General features: G+C 42.4%; 1 protein-coding gene across 1 annotated transcript in view; it reads right to left on the reverse strand.

Annotated features, from left to right (window-relative positions):
- Positions 1 to 6052: 6052 nt before the first annotated feature.
- LOC110537899 (ATP-sensitive inward rectifier potassium channel 12) overlaps positions 6053 to 21228 on the reverse strand; it is a 54689-nt gene continuing 39513 nt past the window's right edge. Inside the window, exon 2 of the mRNA XM_021624360.3 lies at positions 6053 to 12170. Coding sequence (XP_021480035.2) covers positions 10682 to 11983 — 1302 coding nt within the window. The 5' untranslated portion in view covers positions 11984 to 12170 and the 3' untranslated portion in view covers positions 6053 to 10681. The remainder of the gene's footprint in view (positions 12171 to 21228) is intronic.

Consider the following 21228-nt stretch of genomic DNA (forward strand, 5'->3'; position numbering starts at 1 on the left):
GTAACATTTTTATCATGTTATAATGCAGATCTTCCACGGTCCGGATTGAATCTGGCCCTGAGTCAGTGTGTCTGTCTGTCTGCGCGTGTGTGTGTGTTTGTATTTGTGTGTGTGCGCGTGCTTGCATCCATTTGTGTGTGTGTGTGTGTGTGTGTGTGTGTGTGTGTCAAGCCCTGTCTAACAGACACGTTTTATTGCAGTAGTGATTGGATGACCAAGTGGATAGCCTCAGGTCTGATGTGGTGTTAATGAACTCTTATTCACCCACCAATAGCAGTGATGTGACCTTCCAATTCAGACAGCCTGCTCTGCAACACAGGTAAACCCACAGCTATACACACACACTCACACAGGCAGACACAGGCCCACACACACTTAGGCACACACTTATAGACAGAGGCACATAGAAACACACGCATAGAAACAGGTCAAACAGACAAAAACAGACACTCACTCATAGACACAGGCACACACACATATACACTGGATGTTGTCACTTCGTAAGGGTATGTAAACACTGGAACACAAACACTTGGTTGAAAACACACCTCTGCACACATTCACACAATGCAATGTAATTATTCAGTTTCGGCTTTTTGATCTTGTACAAACTAAGAGAGTGAAAGCCTCTTAGTGAGTCTGAGAGCTGATTTCCCCTGGCAGTAAATGCAGAGCAAACCACTTGTGTAGAGAGCTGTTTTGTGTGTGTGTGTGTGTGTGTGTGTGTGTGTGTGTGTGTGTGTGTGTGTGTGTGTGTGTGTGTGTGTGTGTGTGTGTGTGTGTGTGTGTGTGTGTGTGTGTGTGTGTGTGTGTGTGTGTGTGTGGAGTGGTTTTTAGTCTGTGCATGTGATTGAGGGGAAGGTGACCTTGTCAGATCTGGATGAGAGATGAAAAGGCTCTCCCAAAGTGGGATACCAGGCACCGTCACTGAACCTCTTCAAAGTGTATGTGTGTGCGTGCATGCTTGTGTGTGCATGTACGTATGTCTGCATCTATGCCTCAGTATGTACACTGAACAAAAATATAAATGCACCATGTAAAGATGTTGGTCCCATGTTTCATGAGCTGAAATAAAAGATCCTAGAAATGTTTCATATGCACAAAAAGCTTATTTCTCTCAAATGTTATGCACAAATCTGTGTTACATCCCTGTTAGTGAGCATTTCTCATTTGTCAAGATAATCCATCCACCTATCAAGAAGCTGATTAAAAAGCATGATCATTACACAGGTGCACCTTGTGCTGGGGACAATAAAAGGCCACTCTAAAATGTGCAGTTTTGTTACACAACACAATGCCACAGATGTCTCAAGTTTTGAGGGAGCATGCAATTGGCATGCTGACTGCAGGAATGTCCACCAGAGCTGTTGCCAGACAACTGAATGTTAATTTCTCTACCATAAGCCGCCTCCAACATCATTTATTTATCGATGGCAATTTGCATATTGGCAATATGAATGACAGAGATACCATGATGGGATTTTGAGGCCCATTGTCGTTCCATTCATCCACCGCCATTACCTCATGTTTCAGCATGATAATGAACGGCCCCATGTCACAAGGATCTGTACACAATTCCTGGAAACTGAAAATGTCCCAGTTCTTCCATGGCCTGCACACTCACCAGACATGTCACCTAATTGAGCATTTTTCGGATGCTCTGGATCAACATGTACGACTGCGTGTTCCAGTTTCCGCCAATATAAAGCAACTTCACACAGTCATCGAAGAGGAATGGGACAACATTCCACAGGTCACAATCAATAGCCTGATAAATTCTATGCGAAGGAGATGTGTCGCGCTGCATGAGGCAAGTGGTGGTCACACCAGACACTAACTGGTTTTCTGATCCATGCCCCCACCTTTTCTTTAAGGTATCTGTGACCAACAGATGCATATCTGTATTCCCAGTCATGTGAAATCCATAAATTTGTGCCTAATGACTTATTCCACATTTTCTTGTGTAACAGCCTGAATTCAAAATTGATTCAATAGATTTCTTTCCCTCACCTATCTACACACAATAACCCATAATGGCAAAGTGAAAACGTGTTTTTCAAAATGTTAGCAAGTTTATTGAAAATGAAATACAGAAATATCTCATTTACATAAGTATTCATACTCCTTTTCTCCAAATTGAGCTCAGGTGCATTCAATTTCCTTTGATCATCGCTACAACTTGATTGGAGTCCACCTGTGACCAATTCAATTGTTTGGACATGATTAGAAAGAAACACACCTGTCTGTCTATTTAAGGTCCCACAGTTGACAGTGCATGTCAGAGCAGAAACTATACCATGAAGTCCAAGGAACTGTCTGTAGATCTCCTACAGTAGATGGAAATGTGATTAGGCATATACTGTTTCTGGGGAAGGGTATAAAACAATTTCTAGAGTGTTGAAAATTTCCAAGAGCACAGTGGTCTCATTTGGAAATAGAAAAAATATGGAACTACCAAGACTCTGCCTAGAGCTGGCCGTTCGACCAAACTGAGCAACCGGTCAAGAAGGACCTTGATCAGGGAGGTGACCAAGAACCCAATGACCACTCTGACGGAACTACTGAGTTCCTTGGCTGAAATGGGAAAACCTACCAGAAGAACAAAAGTCTCAACAGCACTTTACCAATCTGGGCTTTATGCGAGAGTGGCCAGACAGAAGCCACTCTTGAGATAGCACGCTAAGGAGTTTGCCAAAAGGCATATGAAAGACTCTGAGATCATAAGACAAAAGATTGTGTGGTCTGATGAGACACAAATGGAATGCTTTGGCGTGCTATGTCTGGAGAAAACTAGGCCCAGCTCATCACCTGTCTAAACATCATCCCTACCATGAAGCACTGCAGTGACAGCATCATGTTATGGGGATGCTTTTTAGCAGCCGGGACTGGGAGACTGGTAGGGATGGAGGGAACAATAAAATGGAGCAAAATAAAGGCAAATCCTTGATGAGTAAAAGGGCCTCCCTAGCTGTCTAAGGCACTGCATCACAGTGCTAGAGGCGTCAATACAGGTACGGGTTCTGGATTTTGTCACAGCCGGCCACGACCAATCCTGGATTTTGTCACAGCCGGCCACGACCGGGAGACCCATGAGGTGGCATGCAATTGGCCCAGCATCCTCCGGGTTAGGGGAGGGTTTGGCCGGCCGGGATATCGTTGTCCCATCGCGGTCTAGTGACTCCTGTGGCGGGCCGGGAACATTGACGCCACATGGTCGCCAGTTGGGTGGTGTTTCCTCGGACAGGTTGGTGTGGCTGGCTTCTGGATTAAGCGAGCAGTGTGTCAAGAAGCAGTGCGGCTTGGCAGGGTCGTGTTTCGAAGGATGCATGGCTCTCGACCTTTGTCTCTCCCGAGTCCGTACGGGAGTTGCAGCGATGGAACAAGACTGTAAATACCATTTGGATATCACAAAATTAGGGAGAAAAAAGTACAAAGAAAAAAATGAATCCTTGATGTGTGCAAATGACCTTCGACTGGGGTAAAGATTTACGTTCCAACAGGACATTGACCCCAAGCATACAGCCAAAGCAATGCTGGAATGGCTTCAGAACAAGAATGTGAAAGTCCCTGAGTGGCCCAGCCAAAGCCCAAACTTGAATCCCATTGGAAATATGTGGAAAGACTTGAAGATTACTGTTCACCGCCGCATCCCATCTAATTTAACAGAGCTTGAGAAAATCTGCGAGGAAGAATGGGAGAGAATCCTCAAATCCAGATGCGCAAAGCTGATGCAGACATACCCAAGATGACCTGTTTCTACAAATATTGACTCGGGTGTGAATACTTATGTAAATGAAATATTTCTGTATTACATTTTCAATAAATTTGCAAACATTTCTGCCCAATAATGACAAAAAGTGAAAACACGTTTTTAGAAATTGTGTAAATGGGTAAAAAATGTTTTTTTTAAATCCATTTTGAATTCAGGCTGTAACACATCAAATTGTTGAATAAGTCGAAGGGTAGGAATAGTTTATGAAGGCCCTGTATAATGGCACTACTTTTGCCTTGATCAAAAGTAGTGCACTATAAAGTGAATTTGGGACACAGCCATGGTGTCCGTCCTTTACCCGGATTACACAGTGCTGCCTGGTGTGCGACTGACAAATTAACTCTTATGTAGAAGGCCCAGGTAGGAGGCCTGGGTTGACTCCCAAATTTCACCCTATGTCCTAATTAGTGCCTAAGCTCTACTCTGTTCAAAAGTAGTCACTATAAAGGGAACAGGGTGCCATTTGGGAAGCAATGGCGTACGACCCTTTGACCTGTGATCTTGTCAGGGATTAATAGGCAGGATGCACCAGCAGGTTTAGGCACCAGATTAGGCTTCACGCTGACTCATGACACTGCCGCACTCTGGCTGTTATGGGAACTATGGAGGTGACATTACATCATCATCACTAATCTAATCTGATTGGTCTGAAGATGTTTTTTTTTGAGAGAAGAATATTACCATTGATCCTTCTGTACATGCTTGGATTTAACACACACATGTAACATGTTTACATACACGCACACACTCACACATAGACACAGGCCAGGATTCAATCCCATCGCAGATTATAGGAATTTCAGCTTTTAAAGGCAGTGTTTCCGCTTTTGCGGAGATCACAATTCCTATAACCGAGATCGGATTGAATCCTGGCCACACACACACAAATGGACCACATAGAGTACCAGTCAAAAGTTTGGACACACCTACTTATTCAAGGGTTTGTCTTTATTTTTTTTAATGATTTTCTACATTGTAGAATAATAGTGAAGACATCAAAACTATGAAATATCTCATATGGAATCATGTGGTAACCAAAAAAGTGTTCAACAAATCAAAATATATTTTATATTTGAGTAGCCATCCTTTGCCTTGATGACAGCTTTGCACACTCTTCGCATTCTCTCAACCAGCTTCATGAGGTAGTCACCTGGAATACATTTTGGAGGTAGTAGTGGAATACAGGTATACCTTGTTAAAAGTTCATTTGTGGAATTGATTTCCTTCTTAATGCGTTTGAGCCAATCAGTTGTGTTGTGACAAGGTAGGGGTGGTATACAGAAGATAGCCCTGGTAAAAGACCAGCTCAAATAAGCAAAGAGAAACAACAGTCCATCATTACTTTAAGACAGTCAATCCGGAACATTTCAAAAACCTTTGACTGGTACTGTATTTCAATTGCTGTGTCTCTGTATACGCACGCACGCACACACACAGTCAAGGGTCAAGCCACAGTGCTTAATGGAGAGGTGGTTATACTGGCAGCTGGTAACTGCCCACTGGACATACACTGGTTGAATCAATGTGGAATAGATGTTGAATTGAGGTCTGTGCCCAATGCCAATAAGGGTCTGTTCAAATGTATGTAGGGAGTAGGGTTCCATTTGGGATGTGACCGCTGTGTTATTTTGTTGTCGGCCCAGCTGTGGCATTTTTTTTACCCCATATTTTCAGGCGTCTATACATAACCCTGTTACATAGATACATGAAATGTTTCATTTGTTGGATATACACACACAACATAACATGTTACACACACGCACGCACGCACACACACTATTTATCCAATAGCAGATTACACTTTCCATTTATTAATCAAAGTTGATTAGTCCTGTAGGATCAGGGACCTTATAAGGACTTACACATCAATCTATGCTGTAACTGTGGATCCTCTCCACTTGAAAGTGTGTGTGTGTGTGTGTGTGTGTGTGTGTGTGTGTGTGTGTGTGTGTGTGTGTGTGTGTGTGTGTGTGTGTGTGTGTGTGTGTGTGTGTGTGTGTGTGTGTGTGTGTGTGTGTGTGTGTGTGTGTGTGTGTGTGTGTGTGTGTGTGTGTGTGTGTAGGAGTCTCTGACACTGTACCCCAAATTGCCAATCATAAATCACACCTGTCTCTCTCTTTTCTCTGTCCCTCTCCCTTTTCTCTTCTCTCTCCATCCTTCTCTCTCTCTCACTCCTCTTCTCTTCCCTCTCTTCTCTCCGCTTAACTCCCACACTTCTTCCTCTTCAGTCACATCACAAATCATTATGTCAATGAGAAAAGAGACACCGTTAAAACGCAGTTACATTTTGTAATTATATATATTTTTTTATGATTTATTAACGTTTTCAGTCATTCATTGTTCATTGAAATAAACCAAAAGGTAGGAGAAAAATATATCAACAACAATCCAGTCAGTGTAAATCAGCATCTCGGGCTCGTTCAGACAGTGGAAGACGTCCGATAGAGGTCAAAGTTCAACCAGTCCATCCAGTCGAGTCAGTTACAGAATCCCTTCTCCTTTCTGAAGATAAATAGCAATTAGTTTTAATCAGAGACTTAGTGAGCAGCTCGGACATCTCTTATATCTCCACAACTCTCTGGTTGGTATCATCTGATGGCTTATGTTATTGGTATGTTAATTCTAGATTTAAGATTATAGATCAGTAGTTATGACGTGCTAAAAGCTCAGTTTGAATGCAGTTTCAGTTTGTATCTTCCCCCCAATTCCCCCTCCTCATCCCAAAGTTTTCAGTTTCAGTTTGTGCTCAAGTATCAAGCTAACTCAACCCCTTTCCTCGTCCTCCAAGCATATTCAGAGATATTAAGAAAAAAAAACAGCTCATCAAGATTGATATAAAAATAGAATAGTGTTGATTTATGAAAACAGTGAGCAAGTAAGTTTCCACTGCACATAGACAGACTGTCCTATCTACGGACCCATATGGGAGTATTATTAAGAGTCATGGACAACTAAGTCTAAGTCCCAAATGGCACCCTATTCCTTACATAGTGAAATACTTTTGACCAGGGCATAGGTAGTGCACTATATAGGGAATTTGGTGTCAAAAGTGTTAGTTTGTTACATTAAACATCAATGGTCATCCACTACCCTATGGTACTGTGGATAAAGCAGATGTTGATAATGGTTTTGCATCTCTATGATCGCCCATTGCCATCATTATTACAGAGACGACACCTTGTACAGTAGTAGCAGCACGTTTCCTTTCAAAGTACACTACTTTTGACCAGGGCCCAAAGTTGTGCTTTATTAAAGAAATATCGTGCCATTTGCACGCAACCAATCTTCCTTGCCATGTGTTTCATTAACCTTCCCAGAAAGCAAAATAATGTGATGCTGTAGAATTACCAGCCAGTTCACCCGTGACACCAGTCAGTAGTCGACATATATCAATATCTGATATGACGTGAAAAGTGGCCACTAGGTGCAACAGGGAGCGCTGTTACCTTCAAGTAGGTTTTTTTGTTTTGCTTAGACATGGATGGTGGGTAGGCATAGGCATCTGTCTCTGCTGTCAAAGGTTGCATGTTCAAATTCAGTGAAAGAAAGTTGTTTTTGAGACTTTAACTCCGCAAAATGTCTAAGTACACAATTTGACGTATGGAAGAACTTAGAAATTGGACGTTTGAGAGACATGGATGAATGGTCTAATTCTGACGTGAGACTGTGGGAGCTAGTTTAGAATGACAAAGTATTGATAATGTTCTCTCCATTCCACATTAATTATTATGAACAAAACGATATAGCCGCACAATTTAACAGATCAGATAGTGTGTGAATTACACAAAGTTCTGAAACAAAACAAAAAAATCAACAATTACTTGAATATTTTGTTAAACCACTACTCCTCCAAGTTCATTAGCCATCTGACTGGCATCCATCCAACATTGCTTTTCAAAAAGGGATTGCCATTCTATACAATACATTTCTATGTCCCTAATGTCTAGTCTATGAAAGATTGCCACAAAAACTATTATAGGTCATATAGGGCTATATAGTGAGTGTACAGTAGGAGTGACAAGGAATTCTGGTACTCTACAAAAATATACTAGAAAACAGTCATCTGTTTGACCGGTCTGTGGATCCTCCATACAGTGTCCTGGGGCTCTGTTGGGTTTGTAGGGAGGACTGAGGGTGCACCCTTAATGGTGCCTTATTCCCTATGTACTGTAGTACTCTATTTTACTTTGCTCTACCAGAGCAAGAGCACTATAGTACACTATATAAGGAATAGAGTGCCATTTTGGATATCGCAACCTGACACATACAGTACATGGACGAGTGTTGCTCAAGCTCATGCACTAAAACCAGCTTTATCTGGCTCTGACTACACAGTCCAGTACACAACTTTGGTTTAGGTTTCATTTGGGAAGAAGAGTCCCGACGGGTAGTTAGGGCTTGAAGCCAAAGTTTTGTGTTGCTTGAAAGTGTTGAAAGAAAAGAAGCATCAGGAGGTCTATTCTGGGCCTGTCTTCTGTCTATCGCCAAGGGTTTGAGTAATAAGAGTCAGTTGACTGGATTGGATACAGCATGAGAGGTTCTGATACACGCCCACAAAAGCCAACAGCAAGCTTCACCTTGAGAATAATGCTTATCTGAATGGACCTTGATAGACAAGGCATATTCTGGATAGCAGGACTGTACAACCCAGTTTTAAAGTAACATAAACCACTGTAGTACTAGTCCCTACCACCGTACACTTCTTGATTCCCATTCAAAACTGGAGTAGCATAAATTGGTGTAAGTAAAACAGTAGTAACCTAACCTAAGAGAGGGTCTGGTCTACTACCATATTACTGACATATGTCCAAATCTGTCAGGTGTACACTTACTGTTGTGTTGAACCTAAATTAATGACCTGTGTCTTTACTCTATAGTATTGTTTTCGTGTTGTTATTAGTTTTCACTCTTCTTTTCTCAAAACTGTATCTAAGGTGCATAGTTCAGATATGAAAAGTAGAAAGAACTAGGGCTGCGTCACAAATGGCATCCTATTCCCTACACACTTATAGGGCTCTGGTCAAAAGTAGTGCACTATGTAGGGAATGAGTACTATGGGTCCTGGTCAAAAGTAGTGCACTATATAGGGAATAGGTACCATTTGGCACTATTTCCAACCCAGTTTTTCTAATTCGTGGTGACAAGTTTTGCAGGCAGTAATCTATTTCTACAACACATTTAATTTATTTAAATTATGTTACATATTCCCCCGTACTGTAATTAGACATGTTCATTTCTCCAAGTGCTGCCTGTCTGCAAAGAGCCCTTGTGGGAGAACAGGTCGCTAATGTAATCCTCTTTTGTCTCTCTCCATTATTCTATTTCTCACTATTTCCTCCTTTGGGTCTGTTTAGGGGTGTCCAATGGTATCTCCTCTTTAAGCAACCTCATGGCCGTGTTCATTAGGGCACACAACGTTTAAAAACATATGCAATAGTAAACACATTTTTTTGTTTACTATTGCATATGTTTTTATTCCCTTTTGGTACCTAATGAACATGACCCATGTCTTGATTGATGTCTCCTCAGCCAATGTGATGACTGGAAGGAGATGTAACAGTGCAAATTATATACCCATTTTTAGTACCGTACCAGACTTTACCTACGTGATGATTGATTGACTTTACCTACCAACTTTAATCTCTCCTCTTCTTTCTTTGTTCCTCTTTTATTCCCACTTGTCACTTATTTCCTCTGTTTTAAGGTTTTTGGTAAGACTGTCAGTAGGTCAATTCTACAGTTCTATATTATCTGGTCTTTAACTTCAGTCACCCAGCCAACTCCCATTTTAGTATTATCAGCTGAAATGTAGCCTAATATACAGCTAAGGCTACTGCTCTTTTGTTAGCCAATCTTTTGCTTCTGTGCGGTGGCTAATGGGTTAATTTTTTTTGATTTTCAAGTGTATCCAAGTGTAGCCCCTTAATGCAGTGCTTTGTTCTATTTGTGCTAGATTTCGGTACGAGCCAACCTGTAACTGTGCTTTATCAATGTTGCTGCCTGGTCTGTCGTTCAGCTGTGTGCAATAAATGGAGCTGTCTAAATCAATCAGATTCCCTGTTCAAAACAAATAAAGTGGTGGGGTGCAATTGCTAGAGAGTGATTTAGACAGCAAAACATAGTGTTTTGTTCACTTGATAGTGAATTGTGCCCACTAATTGTTTTCTATACAGGTTCCCAGTAATATAACAAAATCTAATTTCATGCTATCAATTGTTCACTTTCTAAGGGATTCAAATTGTATAGAAATGCAAAATACACAACACAAATGTATGCATTTATGCATTTTATCACTGTATTCTTCCAATTTGAAGTTTATATTTCATATTTATTTCAAATAGCTAATTAGCAGCAGGCAATATTTATGGAAAGCACCTTTAAAACTACAGGTGTGCATATAGAAAATGTTTAACTAAACAGCAGTAGGTATCCAGTGTTTCTATTTCCAGCACACTCTGTGTCTTTGACTCTGTAAACTACAATATAGGGCAGTTATAAGAATCCCTCAAAATACCCTCTTGATCTGTTGAAAATACTTCACACACTCAACTAAGAAATCAATATATATATTTTTATAGCTAAGATATTATTTCTAATAGACAATGAATATTGCATTATATAAAGCTCCTACCTCAAACCATCTCATGACCAAAATATTTAAAGTTTTCTTAAAGAGAGAGGGGTCTTTTGACGACCGTTCCTGTTATTCCATGCTATGAGCAAGCAGCACTGCTGTCTCCACTCATGGCTGTTTCTAGAGTGATTTCCTCCTTCCTCATGGCTGTAGCGTGATGCGATAAGTCATGGGTTTCATATGGCATTTGCATTGCTCTGCATGTATTCACATGGAAAACAACCCGCTAGAACTGAGTTACAATAAAACTATTATGAAAGGTCAAATGTCAAAGGTCATATCTCTGATTCTCTACGATATGACCTCTGGTCTAGGCTGACGGTGGCCTGCAGTCTCTCCAGCTCTGGCACCCTGTCCCCATCCTCCTGCCCCTCCTCATCCTCTTCCTCGTCCTGGCTGATGAAAGCCAGCTCATTCTCATAGCAGAAAGAGTTGGCTGTGGGCGTAGGATCCTTGTCCTCGTCCTCCATCTCCGCTATGTCCTTGGCACTGCACTGGGGGGTGGACGGCACCTCAAAGGTTTTGTGGAAGTGAGCGTAATCCACTTTGTACTGGCTCTTCTCCTCGAAGACGACAGGCTCGAAGCGGTGACCCCACAGAATCTCTGAGGACAGGTAGGAGCTGCGAGCTTGCGCTGTCATGGCTGTGGCTTCCACCATCCCTTCAAGTATCACCACTATCTCAAAGTCGGACAACTCCAGGTCCAGCTTGCTGATGCCGAACAGGGGGCTCTCCTCATCGATCTCGTGCACAATGGTGAGCGGGGAGACCAGGAAGATGCGGTCGATGCCCGTGTCATACCCTACGTTGATGTCGATCTGGTCCAGGGGGATGTACTCACCCTCCTCTGTGATGCGGGGCTTGATGAGCTGGGCCCGGACATGAGCCTCCACCATGTGGCTCTTCCTCAGGTTGCCCACCCTCCACATAAGGCTCAGCTTCCCATCCCGCATGGCGATCACTGCATTGTTGCTGAACAGCAGCGTCTCTGCACGCTTCTTAGGCCTCGCCATCTTGGCTAAGATGGCACCGATCATGAAGGAGTCGATGATGCAGCCGAAAATGGACTGGAAGACCACCATGAAGACGGCTGAGGGGCACTCCTCCGTCACGCAGCGGAAGCCATAACCAATGGTGGTCTGTGTCTCCACGGAGAACAGGAAGGCGGCCACGAAGCTGTTGACCTGCAGGACGCAGGGGGTGAAGTTATCGTCTCCACCACCCGGGTTGTCCATATCTCCATGAAGCAAAGCGATGACCCAGAAGGCCAGGCCGAATGCCAGCCAGGACACCACGAACACCAGTGTGAACATCAGGAACATCCAGCGCCAGCGGATGTCCACGCACGTGGTGAAGATGTCCGACATGTAGCGCTGCGACTTCTCGTCCATGTGCGAGAAGTGCACATTGCACTGGCCGTTCTTGTTCACGAAGCGGCTGCGGCACTTGCGGCGTGTCGTGTGGATCTTGCCGTTACCGAAGCCGTTGCCCATTGTGACGGAAGGCATGGCACCGAGACGCAGGCCTTCTTCCTCCGAGGACACAATGCTGTAGCGGTGCGCCCCGACCACACTCATGACCGAGCCAGGCTCAGCCAGTGGGGCACCAGAGAGTCGCTGCTCCAACTCAACAGTCAGAGTGGTAGGCAAGACACAGGAAACAGCACTGGGGATTACAGGAAATGGGCACAGGCGGTTCCCCCCTGATGCCAAAACAGATCTCTGTCCAAGTGGCCAAATGGGTCCTAGACACACCCTTCCTGACCTGAGGAGAGAAGAGAAGCCAGAGGTTAGTCTACTACACACAAAATCCTGATATTTTCTTACTGTTTGTATAATAAAACAATTCATAAATTAAATATCTAAAACACTGATGTGTATTATATGTGCAACACTTGAATAAAAACTAAGCTGTTACACGCAGGCCATGTTAAACAACATCCCTCCCATTCTGCCTCAAAGACTCATCTACTCAGTGGCTTTTTAACTTTATTTCAAGCAGTGTTTTATCACTACAAAGGTGTAGTGTGTAGTACTCTGTCACTTTGGGCTCGATGCGCCTTAGCAGCAGCAGATGTTGCTAATTAAACCAAGTTCACACTCTTTCTTGTGAAAATTGTAAGCAGCCATTCAGCTGGGATCCTGGTCTTGAGGCTTATAATAGTAGTTTTTAAACTCCTCAGTAGACTAGGTTTGTGTCCCAAATGACACCCTATTCCCTTTTATAGTGTACTACTTTTGACCAGGCCCCATAGGGCTGTAGTCAAAGGTAGTGCACTATATAAGGAATAGGGTGCCATTTGGGAAGCATCCTAGATCTAAACAACAGATTCAGGGTTGGGGGTTCAATTCCATTTGAACTCAATCAATTCATCACCTATGTTTTCATTCAATTGGGAACTGGCAACAATTTTCACTATGTATGTTTTTATAGCCCTAAAATTGAATTGGAACTCATCTTCTGAATTGAACAATACAACCTTAGATTTGGGGTAATTATAGATAAAGTAAGACCCTTTGTACTGCAACTGTAGTAAGCTAATAAGGCATTTATTTATAAGTGACATTCTTTAAGAATCTATTGGTATCTAATACCATTAATGGACCAGATTTAGGAGTAACCTCCCACCACCACCTGTCATCAGCACCCCCTGGTCTGGCTCTGGCTGTACTGTAGTCTAGTGGCTGAGCAGTGTGATTTGTCTCTCTAATAATAGCTGCCAGTCATGTTGAGTCCCCTTTTCCACAGCTCAGGCTCTGAGAGCGCACTGTGTTCTGAGTGCGTTTCTTTTCAACACAAGTACTGTACAGACCATTTTATTTCAATGCATCTCCAGCACAGTTCATGTCAACGCAACTAAGAAGCTAATTCCAATGAAACAAAGTTTTGACTCTTAGGTGTTCCTCAGGTGCTGAAGATGAAGACAGAACTGATACCATATTGCAGTGAAATGTTTAGCGACACAAAAAGTAGGTTATGGCATATGGACCACATCGTTGTTGATTGACCTAACTAACAGGCACCTCTCTCATAGTCTCTCTCTCTCTCGCCAGTGTAGCGACCAACCAGTAAACAGGAGTTGCCGAAAGGGAACCTGATTTGCTGAGGTATTGTGGGACGGCTCAATGTAAGAGAGTGGTAAAAGCCATCACCATGGAAACAAGTCACCACGCTGAGACTGAGGTCTACTGAGATTGGGTGTGCAGCATACTGTAGCAATACCTACAGTAAGATGTGTAAACTTTGGAGGCTGATTTGAGCGCAGGTGTGAGGTGGTTTGTAATTTCCTAATGTTGGTGGATTGTTGTTGTCTCAGTACACAGGTAACTTAAAATCATCCGGGGGCAGTCTTTCCTTCCTGCCCTCTTCACTATCTCCTCCTCTCCCAGAATATGGCTGTAAATCTTCCTTTTTTTCACAGGAATAACTGGCCTGGCCCGTCTTGGTGTCTTGCCACCCAAACTTAAGTATTTCTGGTTCCCTCCAGGTGGCAAAACAGTCAGAATGCCATTTGGAACTCAGCCCATGTACATAGAAACCAGCCAACAGAGAGACAGATTGAGAAAGATTAGATGGAGAGGGCTAGTGATGGTGAGAGGGAAGTACTGTAATGGAATACAGAGAAACCAGAGAGAGTGAAAAGGTGAGAAGAAAGGATTAAAAAAGGATAGAGGTCAGGGAAGACAGGGGAGGCACTGTGGAAGGACACAAGGAAGACGAAAGGGTAGAGAAGGAGGCAGAAAACAGGGGGGACCCTTAAGATTGTAGAAGGGAGGGAGAAATGGATACTGGTCTAAATATAGCTTGTCTGTCTGTTTCGTCAAATGTCTGCCAAGAAATGACTCCGCTATCTCTCCGATAACCAAAGAAAAACACTGATGCTGTCACTGTGGTTACTGCTCTCATCTTGTTTTGTACCTACCTGCTGATAGACATTTCATTATAATTTTACTTCATTTTACTGCAGTTGGCGAAATCAGGGTCACATAGTGTTTCTTGGTAGTCTTAAACAAATCTACTTTTCAACAAAAGTGTACACCTCACACACATGGTTATGGGCATGTCAGATATAGAGTTGAAATGTATTCAATTTTGAGTTTGCATCCTAATATTACACTTTATATGCATCACAGAAGATTGAAATATAACAAAATTGTTTAACATAGAAACACAGGATTTTCCGACACCCGCAATGTTGTTACAAAATTAATTCTGAAATTCTGAAATATATTAATAAAATTTGACCCATGGGGCCACTAAGTCATTTTACTACAGGAAAGGGCTACAGCCAACAGGTACAATGCATTATGATGCCAGTATGCATGAATAGAATGGTGCCAGACGAGGCTGCCGTTTTACGGGCTCCTAAACAATTATGCTAATTTGTCAGGTTTTTTTCGCGTTGTTTGCAACTTATTTTGTGCGTAATGTTTCTGCCGTAATGTTTCTGCCACAATCATTGGAGAATAAACTGGAAGAGCTCCGGTGAAGACTATCCTACCAACTGGACTTTTAAAAACTGTAATATCTTATGTTTCACCGAGTCATGGCTGAACGACAACATGGATAATATAACGTTGGCTGGTTTTTACGTGCAAGATAGAACAGCTGCCTCCGGTAATACAAGGGGTGGTGGTTTGTGTCTATTTGTCAATAACAGCTGGTGCTCGAAATCAATTATTGAGGAATTCAATAAGGAACTCTAGGTTTTACTCACCTCATCTCATGATAAGCTGTAGACCACACTATTTACCAAGACTTTTCAACTATATTTTTCATAGCTGTCTATTTACCACCACAAACCGATGCTGTCACTAAGACCGCACTCAACGAGCTGTATAAAGCCATAAGCAAACAAGAAAATGCCCATCTAGAGGCGGCACTCCTATTGGCCGGGGACTTTAATGCAAGGAAACTTAAAACCATTTTACCAAATGTGCAACGAGGGAGGAAAAAAACTCTAGACCAGATTTATACAAATCTCTCCCTCGCCCTCCATTTGGCAAATCTGACCATAATTCTATCCTCCTGATTCTTGCTTACATGCAAAAACTAAAACAGGAAGTACCAGTGACTCGCTTAATACGGAAGTGGTTAGATGACTCAGATACTAAGCTACAGGTGTCACGGCTGTTGAAGGAAGTGGACCAAGGTGCAGCGTGGTTCTTTTTATTTGGAAAATGACGCCGAACAAAACAATAAACACTACAAAAACCGTGAAGCTATATAAACAAAAGTCAACTTCCCACAAAGACAGGTGGAAAAAAGGGCTACATAAGTATGGTTCTCAATCAGAGACAACGATTGACAGCTGTCCCTGATTGAGAACCCTACCCGGCCAAAACATAGAAATACAAATAATAGAATATAGAATACCCACCCCAACTCACATCCTGACCAAACCAAAATAGAGACATAAACAGGATCTCTAAGGTCAGGGCGTGAAAACAGGACTATTTTGCTAGCACAGACTGGGATATGTTCCGGGACTAATCCGATGGCATTGAGGAGTATTCCACATCAGTCACCGGCCTCATCATAAGTGCATCAATGACGTTGTCCCCACAGTGACCGTACGCACATACCCCAACCAGAAGCCATGGATTACAGGCAACATCCGCACTGAGCTAATGGGTAGAGCTGCCGATTTCAAGGAGCGGGACTCTAACCCGGACGCTTATAAGAAATCCCACTATGCCCACAGGCAAAACGTAAATACAGGACTAAAATGGAATCTACTAAACCGTCTCCAACGCTCATCGGATGTGGCAGGGCTTTGAAACTATTACAGATGACAAAGGGAAGCCCAGCCGTGAGCTGGCCAGTGGCACAAGGCTACCAGAGAAGCTAAATTACTTCTATACGCGCTTCGAGGCAAGCAACACTGAAGCATGCATGAGAGCACCAGCTGTTCCGGACGACTGTGTAATCACGTAGTCGATGTGAGCAAGACCTTTAAACAGGTGAACATTCACAAGGCCGCAGGGCCAGACCAATTGCCAGGACGTGTACTGCGAGCATGCGCTGACCAACTGACAAGTGTCATCAATGACATTTTCAACCTGTCCCTGGCCGAGTCTGTAATACCTACATGTTTCAAGCAGACCACCATAGTCCCTGTGCCCAAGACCACCAAGGTAACCTACCTAAATGACTACCGACCCGTAGCACTCTTTTCTGTAGCCATGAACTGCTTTGAAAGGCTGGTCATGGTTCACATCAACACCATCATCCCAGAAACCCTAAACCCACTCCAATTTGCATATCGATCTAACAGATCCACAGATGACACAATCTCTATTGCACTCAACACTGACCTTCCCACCTGGACAAAATGAACACCTACGTGAGAATGCTGTTCATTGACTACAGCTCAGCATTCAACACCATAGTACCCTCAAAGCTCATCACTAAGCTAAGGACCCTGGGGGACTAAACACCTACCTCCGCAATTGGATCCTGGATAGGCAACAACACATCTGCCACGCTGATCCTTAACACAGAGGCCCCTCAGAGTGGTGTGTGCTTAGTCCCCTCCTGTACTCCCTGTTCACCCATGACCAAGTGGCCAAGCACGACTCCAACACCATCATTAAGTTTGCCGACGACACAACAGTAATAGGCCTGGTCATCGACAATGATGAGACAGCCTATATGGAGGTCAGAGACCTGGAAGTGTGGTGCCAGGACAACAATTGCTCCCTCAACATGATCAAGACAAAGGAGATGATCGTGGACTACAGGAAAAGGAGGGCCGATCACGGCCCCATTCTCATCGAAGGGGCTGCAGTGGAGCAGGTTGAGAGCTTAAAGTTCCTTGGTGTCCACAACACCTACAAACTAACATGGTCCAACCACACCAAGACAGTCGTGAAGAGGGCACGACAATGCTTATTCCCCCTCAGAAGACTGAAAAGATTTGTCATGGGTCCTCAGATCCTCAAAAAGTTATACAGCTGCACCATCAAGAGCATACTGACTGGTTGCATCACCGCCTGGTATGGCAACTGCTTGGTCTTCGACCGCAATGGCGCTACAGAGGGTAATGCGTACGGCCCAGTACATCACTGTGGCCAAGCTTCCTGCCATCCAGGACCTCTATACCAGGTGGTGTCAAAGACTCCAGCCACCCTGGTCATGGATTGTTCTCTCTGCTACCGCACGTCAAGAGGTACCAGCGCGCCATGTCTAGGTCCAAAAGGCATCTTAACAGCTGCTACCTCCAAGCCATAAGACTACTGAAGAGCTAAAGAAATGGCTACCTGGACTATTTTGTATTGACCCCCCCTTTTTTTTACGCTGCTGCAACTCAGTTTATTATCTATTATCAATGTATAGTCAGTCACTTTACCTCAATTATCTCGACTACCCTGTACCCCCCCACATTGACTCGGTACCGGTACCCGGGTATATAGGTCTTGTTATTGTTATTTTATTGTTGCTATTTTGTTTTTTACCTTGAGAATTTAAGTCCATTACACTGTCCCAGTGCAACACTTAATGTTACCCAAAGTTGATATGCCTCTTCTACGACAGTGAAACCATGAGATAATTGCCATCTGAACCTGATCAGCCGTCTGAGATGGCAGAGTCACACATGCAGAGGCTGCACTATTGCCAGATGACTCGCAGATCATATGAAAGTTTTAATGCCACGAATAGACACACGGCGGTGTTAGATGTTACACAGTAGAGGGGACAGGACAGGAGTTGGAACATCTTCAGAGGGGGAAAAACATATATTAGTATATGGCTGGCCATTGGAATATACTGTATATTAGTCTATGGCTGGACATTGGAATATATATTAGTCTGTCTGGCCAATGAAACAAGGCTGGTTAGACTAGTTTAGATCAGGCCTTGTACTTAATGTCACTTTTCTCTTTAATGGTTTTCAGATGAAGTGGGGCTGAATATTGTCTATAATGTACACTGAACATGTATTAATTAAACACTTTACATTTCATGTCATTATTGAAAGCCTGCTGGTTCCAATTGCAATGAAATTATCACAGAGTTAGTGGGAGAGGAATAAAATAAATGAGAGCTGAACAGAGGAACGCACACTATCTTTCAGAGCACCCTATGGGCCCTGCTCAAAATAAGTGCTATTTGGGACACAGGCTAAGTGAGTCAGAGAGCACTGTGGAGAGAGACATCTACTGTGAGATGATTCAGCACATAGCCAATTGTAATCCGACCTTTATAGCTGATCCCCCACCCTCGACTTATGTGACCCACTGCCTGACTGGCTAACAAACACACTCCGAAGTCCGAACCCTCAAAACAACACAAACGTTCAAACACAGAGACAAAGACAGACAGAGAGACCGAAATACAGACAGACTCAGAAATTAGTGTCCTTCCATGATTATCTCCTTGGTATTTATGACTATTATATTTCAAGATGGTCTTAAAGTCCAATGAATGAAGTCCATGCCAAGACGATCTTGTTGCTGTAGTTTGGTTTGATTGACATGTAGTTACAGACATTTTGACTACCTGTTGGTTTGGTTTATGTCATCTGCTTTCTGAATATTCACAGCAAAAGAATAGGGTCAAGTGAATTTCATGATTTACAGAACTATTATTTTTACTGAGTTGAAATGAGAGGACCTCATAATTCCCAGCTTTGATCTATACTGAAATCAAACTCCCAGAGCTGTCAGCATGCAGACGGGACACCACAGGTGTGTGAGTGTTTCACAATGTTCGTAGTAGAGTATGTATGAATGCTCATCTGACATGGAACAGAATGCACAGACTACAGGATGGAATAACATGGCTGTGTGAACCTTGTGTGTGGCTCTTTCTCATATTTGTCTCATACCACATTCATAGCCAATCCAAGTAAACTGCTTACAGTTAGAGATGAATTATCACACAATTTAGAAACTTGTAAAATATCAGAATTCTGTCTTCCCCAGACACAATTATAATTATTTGGGTGTTCTGTAAGATTTCAGTAACCCTTTACTTGACACCCAGCATCATAATACGTTATGCCACCGTCATAACCATGTCAAAATATGTCATAACAGCTGACATAACTTGTCATAACCTGCTATAACTGTCATGACACATATATTTAGACCTGTTGTGACATATATTGCGTTATTTTATAGCTGGTTATCACATCTACATAAGAGTGTCAAAACCTACCAACAAACATTGGGTCATAACACCATTCCATTACACCATAGTCTACCTGTCAAAGGTATGTTCATGTTAAATAATTCTTTTTTTATTGACCATGTTAAATTGTCATTGTAATTGGGCACACATTGATGTCAGACATGCACCTACCCCAATGCTCTGTAGCTGATGACTAGGATGAATGTAGGAGGAGCAGATTTCAAGAGCAGGTCAAGACACCCTCTTTTTGACTGATGTCTGATATAAGGGCATGTACATGATAGGACTATCTGGCTTATTTGATTATGATGGTCATAACATGACAGCCACAAAGTGTATTTTCTACAAGTTACTTAAAATATGATGATAAAAACACAACTTTAAATAATTAATTGCAACAACAACAAAATACATAAGAAACAAACTTTCAAATCAAAGGAAACTTCTTGGCAGGGAAAAACTAATTTGAATAAATATGGGTTTTGACACTTGTGTTGGTGTCATAACCAGCAATAAAATAACGCAAGATATGTCACAACAGATGTAAGTATATGGCAGTGTTATGAGCATATTATAACAACATAACGTTAGTTGTTATGACATTATGACATGGTTATAACCGTGTAATAATGTCTTGTGACATTGGGTGTCAAGTAAAGTGTTACCAAGATTTCTAGAATATAGACTGATGTGAGTACAGTATTTGTTAAGCCATGTTATAAAAGTGGTTGATTTACTGTACACAAACAAACACAAACTCTCTCTCTCTCACACACACACAAACACACACACACACACACACACACACACTGTCACACTCTGACCATGATTTGCGTTGTTTGTTTCTATGTTTTGTTTGGTCAGGGTGTGATATGAGTGGGCATTCTTTGTTGTATGTCTAGTTTGTCTATTTCTATGTGTTTTGGCCTGATATGGTTCTCAATCAGTGGCAGGTGTTTGTCGTTGTCTCTGATTGGGAACCATATTTAGGTAGCCTGTTTTGTATTGTGGTTGGTGGGTTATTGTCTATGTGATGTTGCATGTTAGCACTAATTTTCTATAACGGTCACGTTTCGTCTGGTTAGTTTGTTTGTTTGTCATATTTTATTGTGTTACAAAGTGGAATCAAAATGAATTTAATTGACATTTTTTGTCAACAATCTACATTAAATAATTTCAAAGTGGGAAAAAAAATCAGAATTTGTTTTAAAATGAAAAATAAAACACTAATGTACTTTGATTAGATAAGTGTTCACCCCCGAGTAAATACATGTTAGAAACACCTTTGGCAGCGATTACAGCTGTGAGTCCTGGGTAAAACTCATAAGAGCTTGGCACACCTGTATTGTACAATATTTGCCGATTATTCTTTTAAAAATTCCCTCAAGCTCTGTCAAGGTGACAGATTTATCAAGCAGATTTAAGTCAAAACTGTAACGTGGCCACTCAGGAACATTCACTGACTTCTTGATAAGCAACTCCATTATAGATGTGGCTTTGTGTTGTAGGTTATTGTCCTGCTGAAAGGTGAATTCCTCTCCTAGTGTCTGGTATAAAGCAGACTGAAGCATGTTTTCCTCTCGGTTGTTGCCGGTACTTAGCTCCATCCCATTTTTTCATCCTGAAAAACTCCCCAGTCTTTGCTGATGTCAAGCATACCCATATAGCCACCACCATGCTTCAAAAT

This window comes from Oncorhynchus mykiss, chromosome 12 (genome assembly GCF_057628025.1).
Source record: "Oncorhynchus mykiss isolate SJ-2025 chromosome 12, ASM5762802v1, whole genome shotgun sequence".
NCBI lineage: Eukaryota > Metazoa > Chordata > Actinopteri > Salmoniformes > Salmonidae > Oncorhynchus > Oncorhynchus mykiss.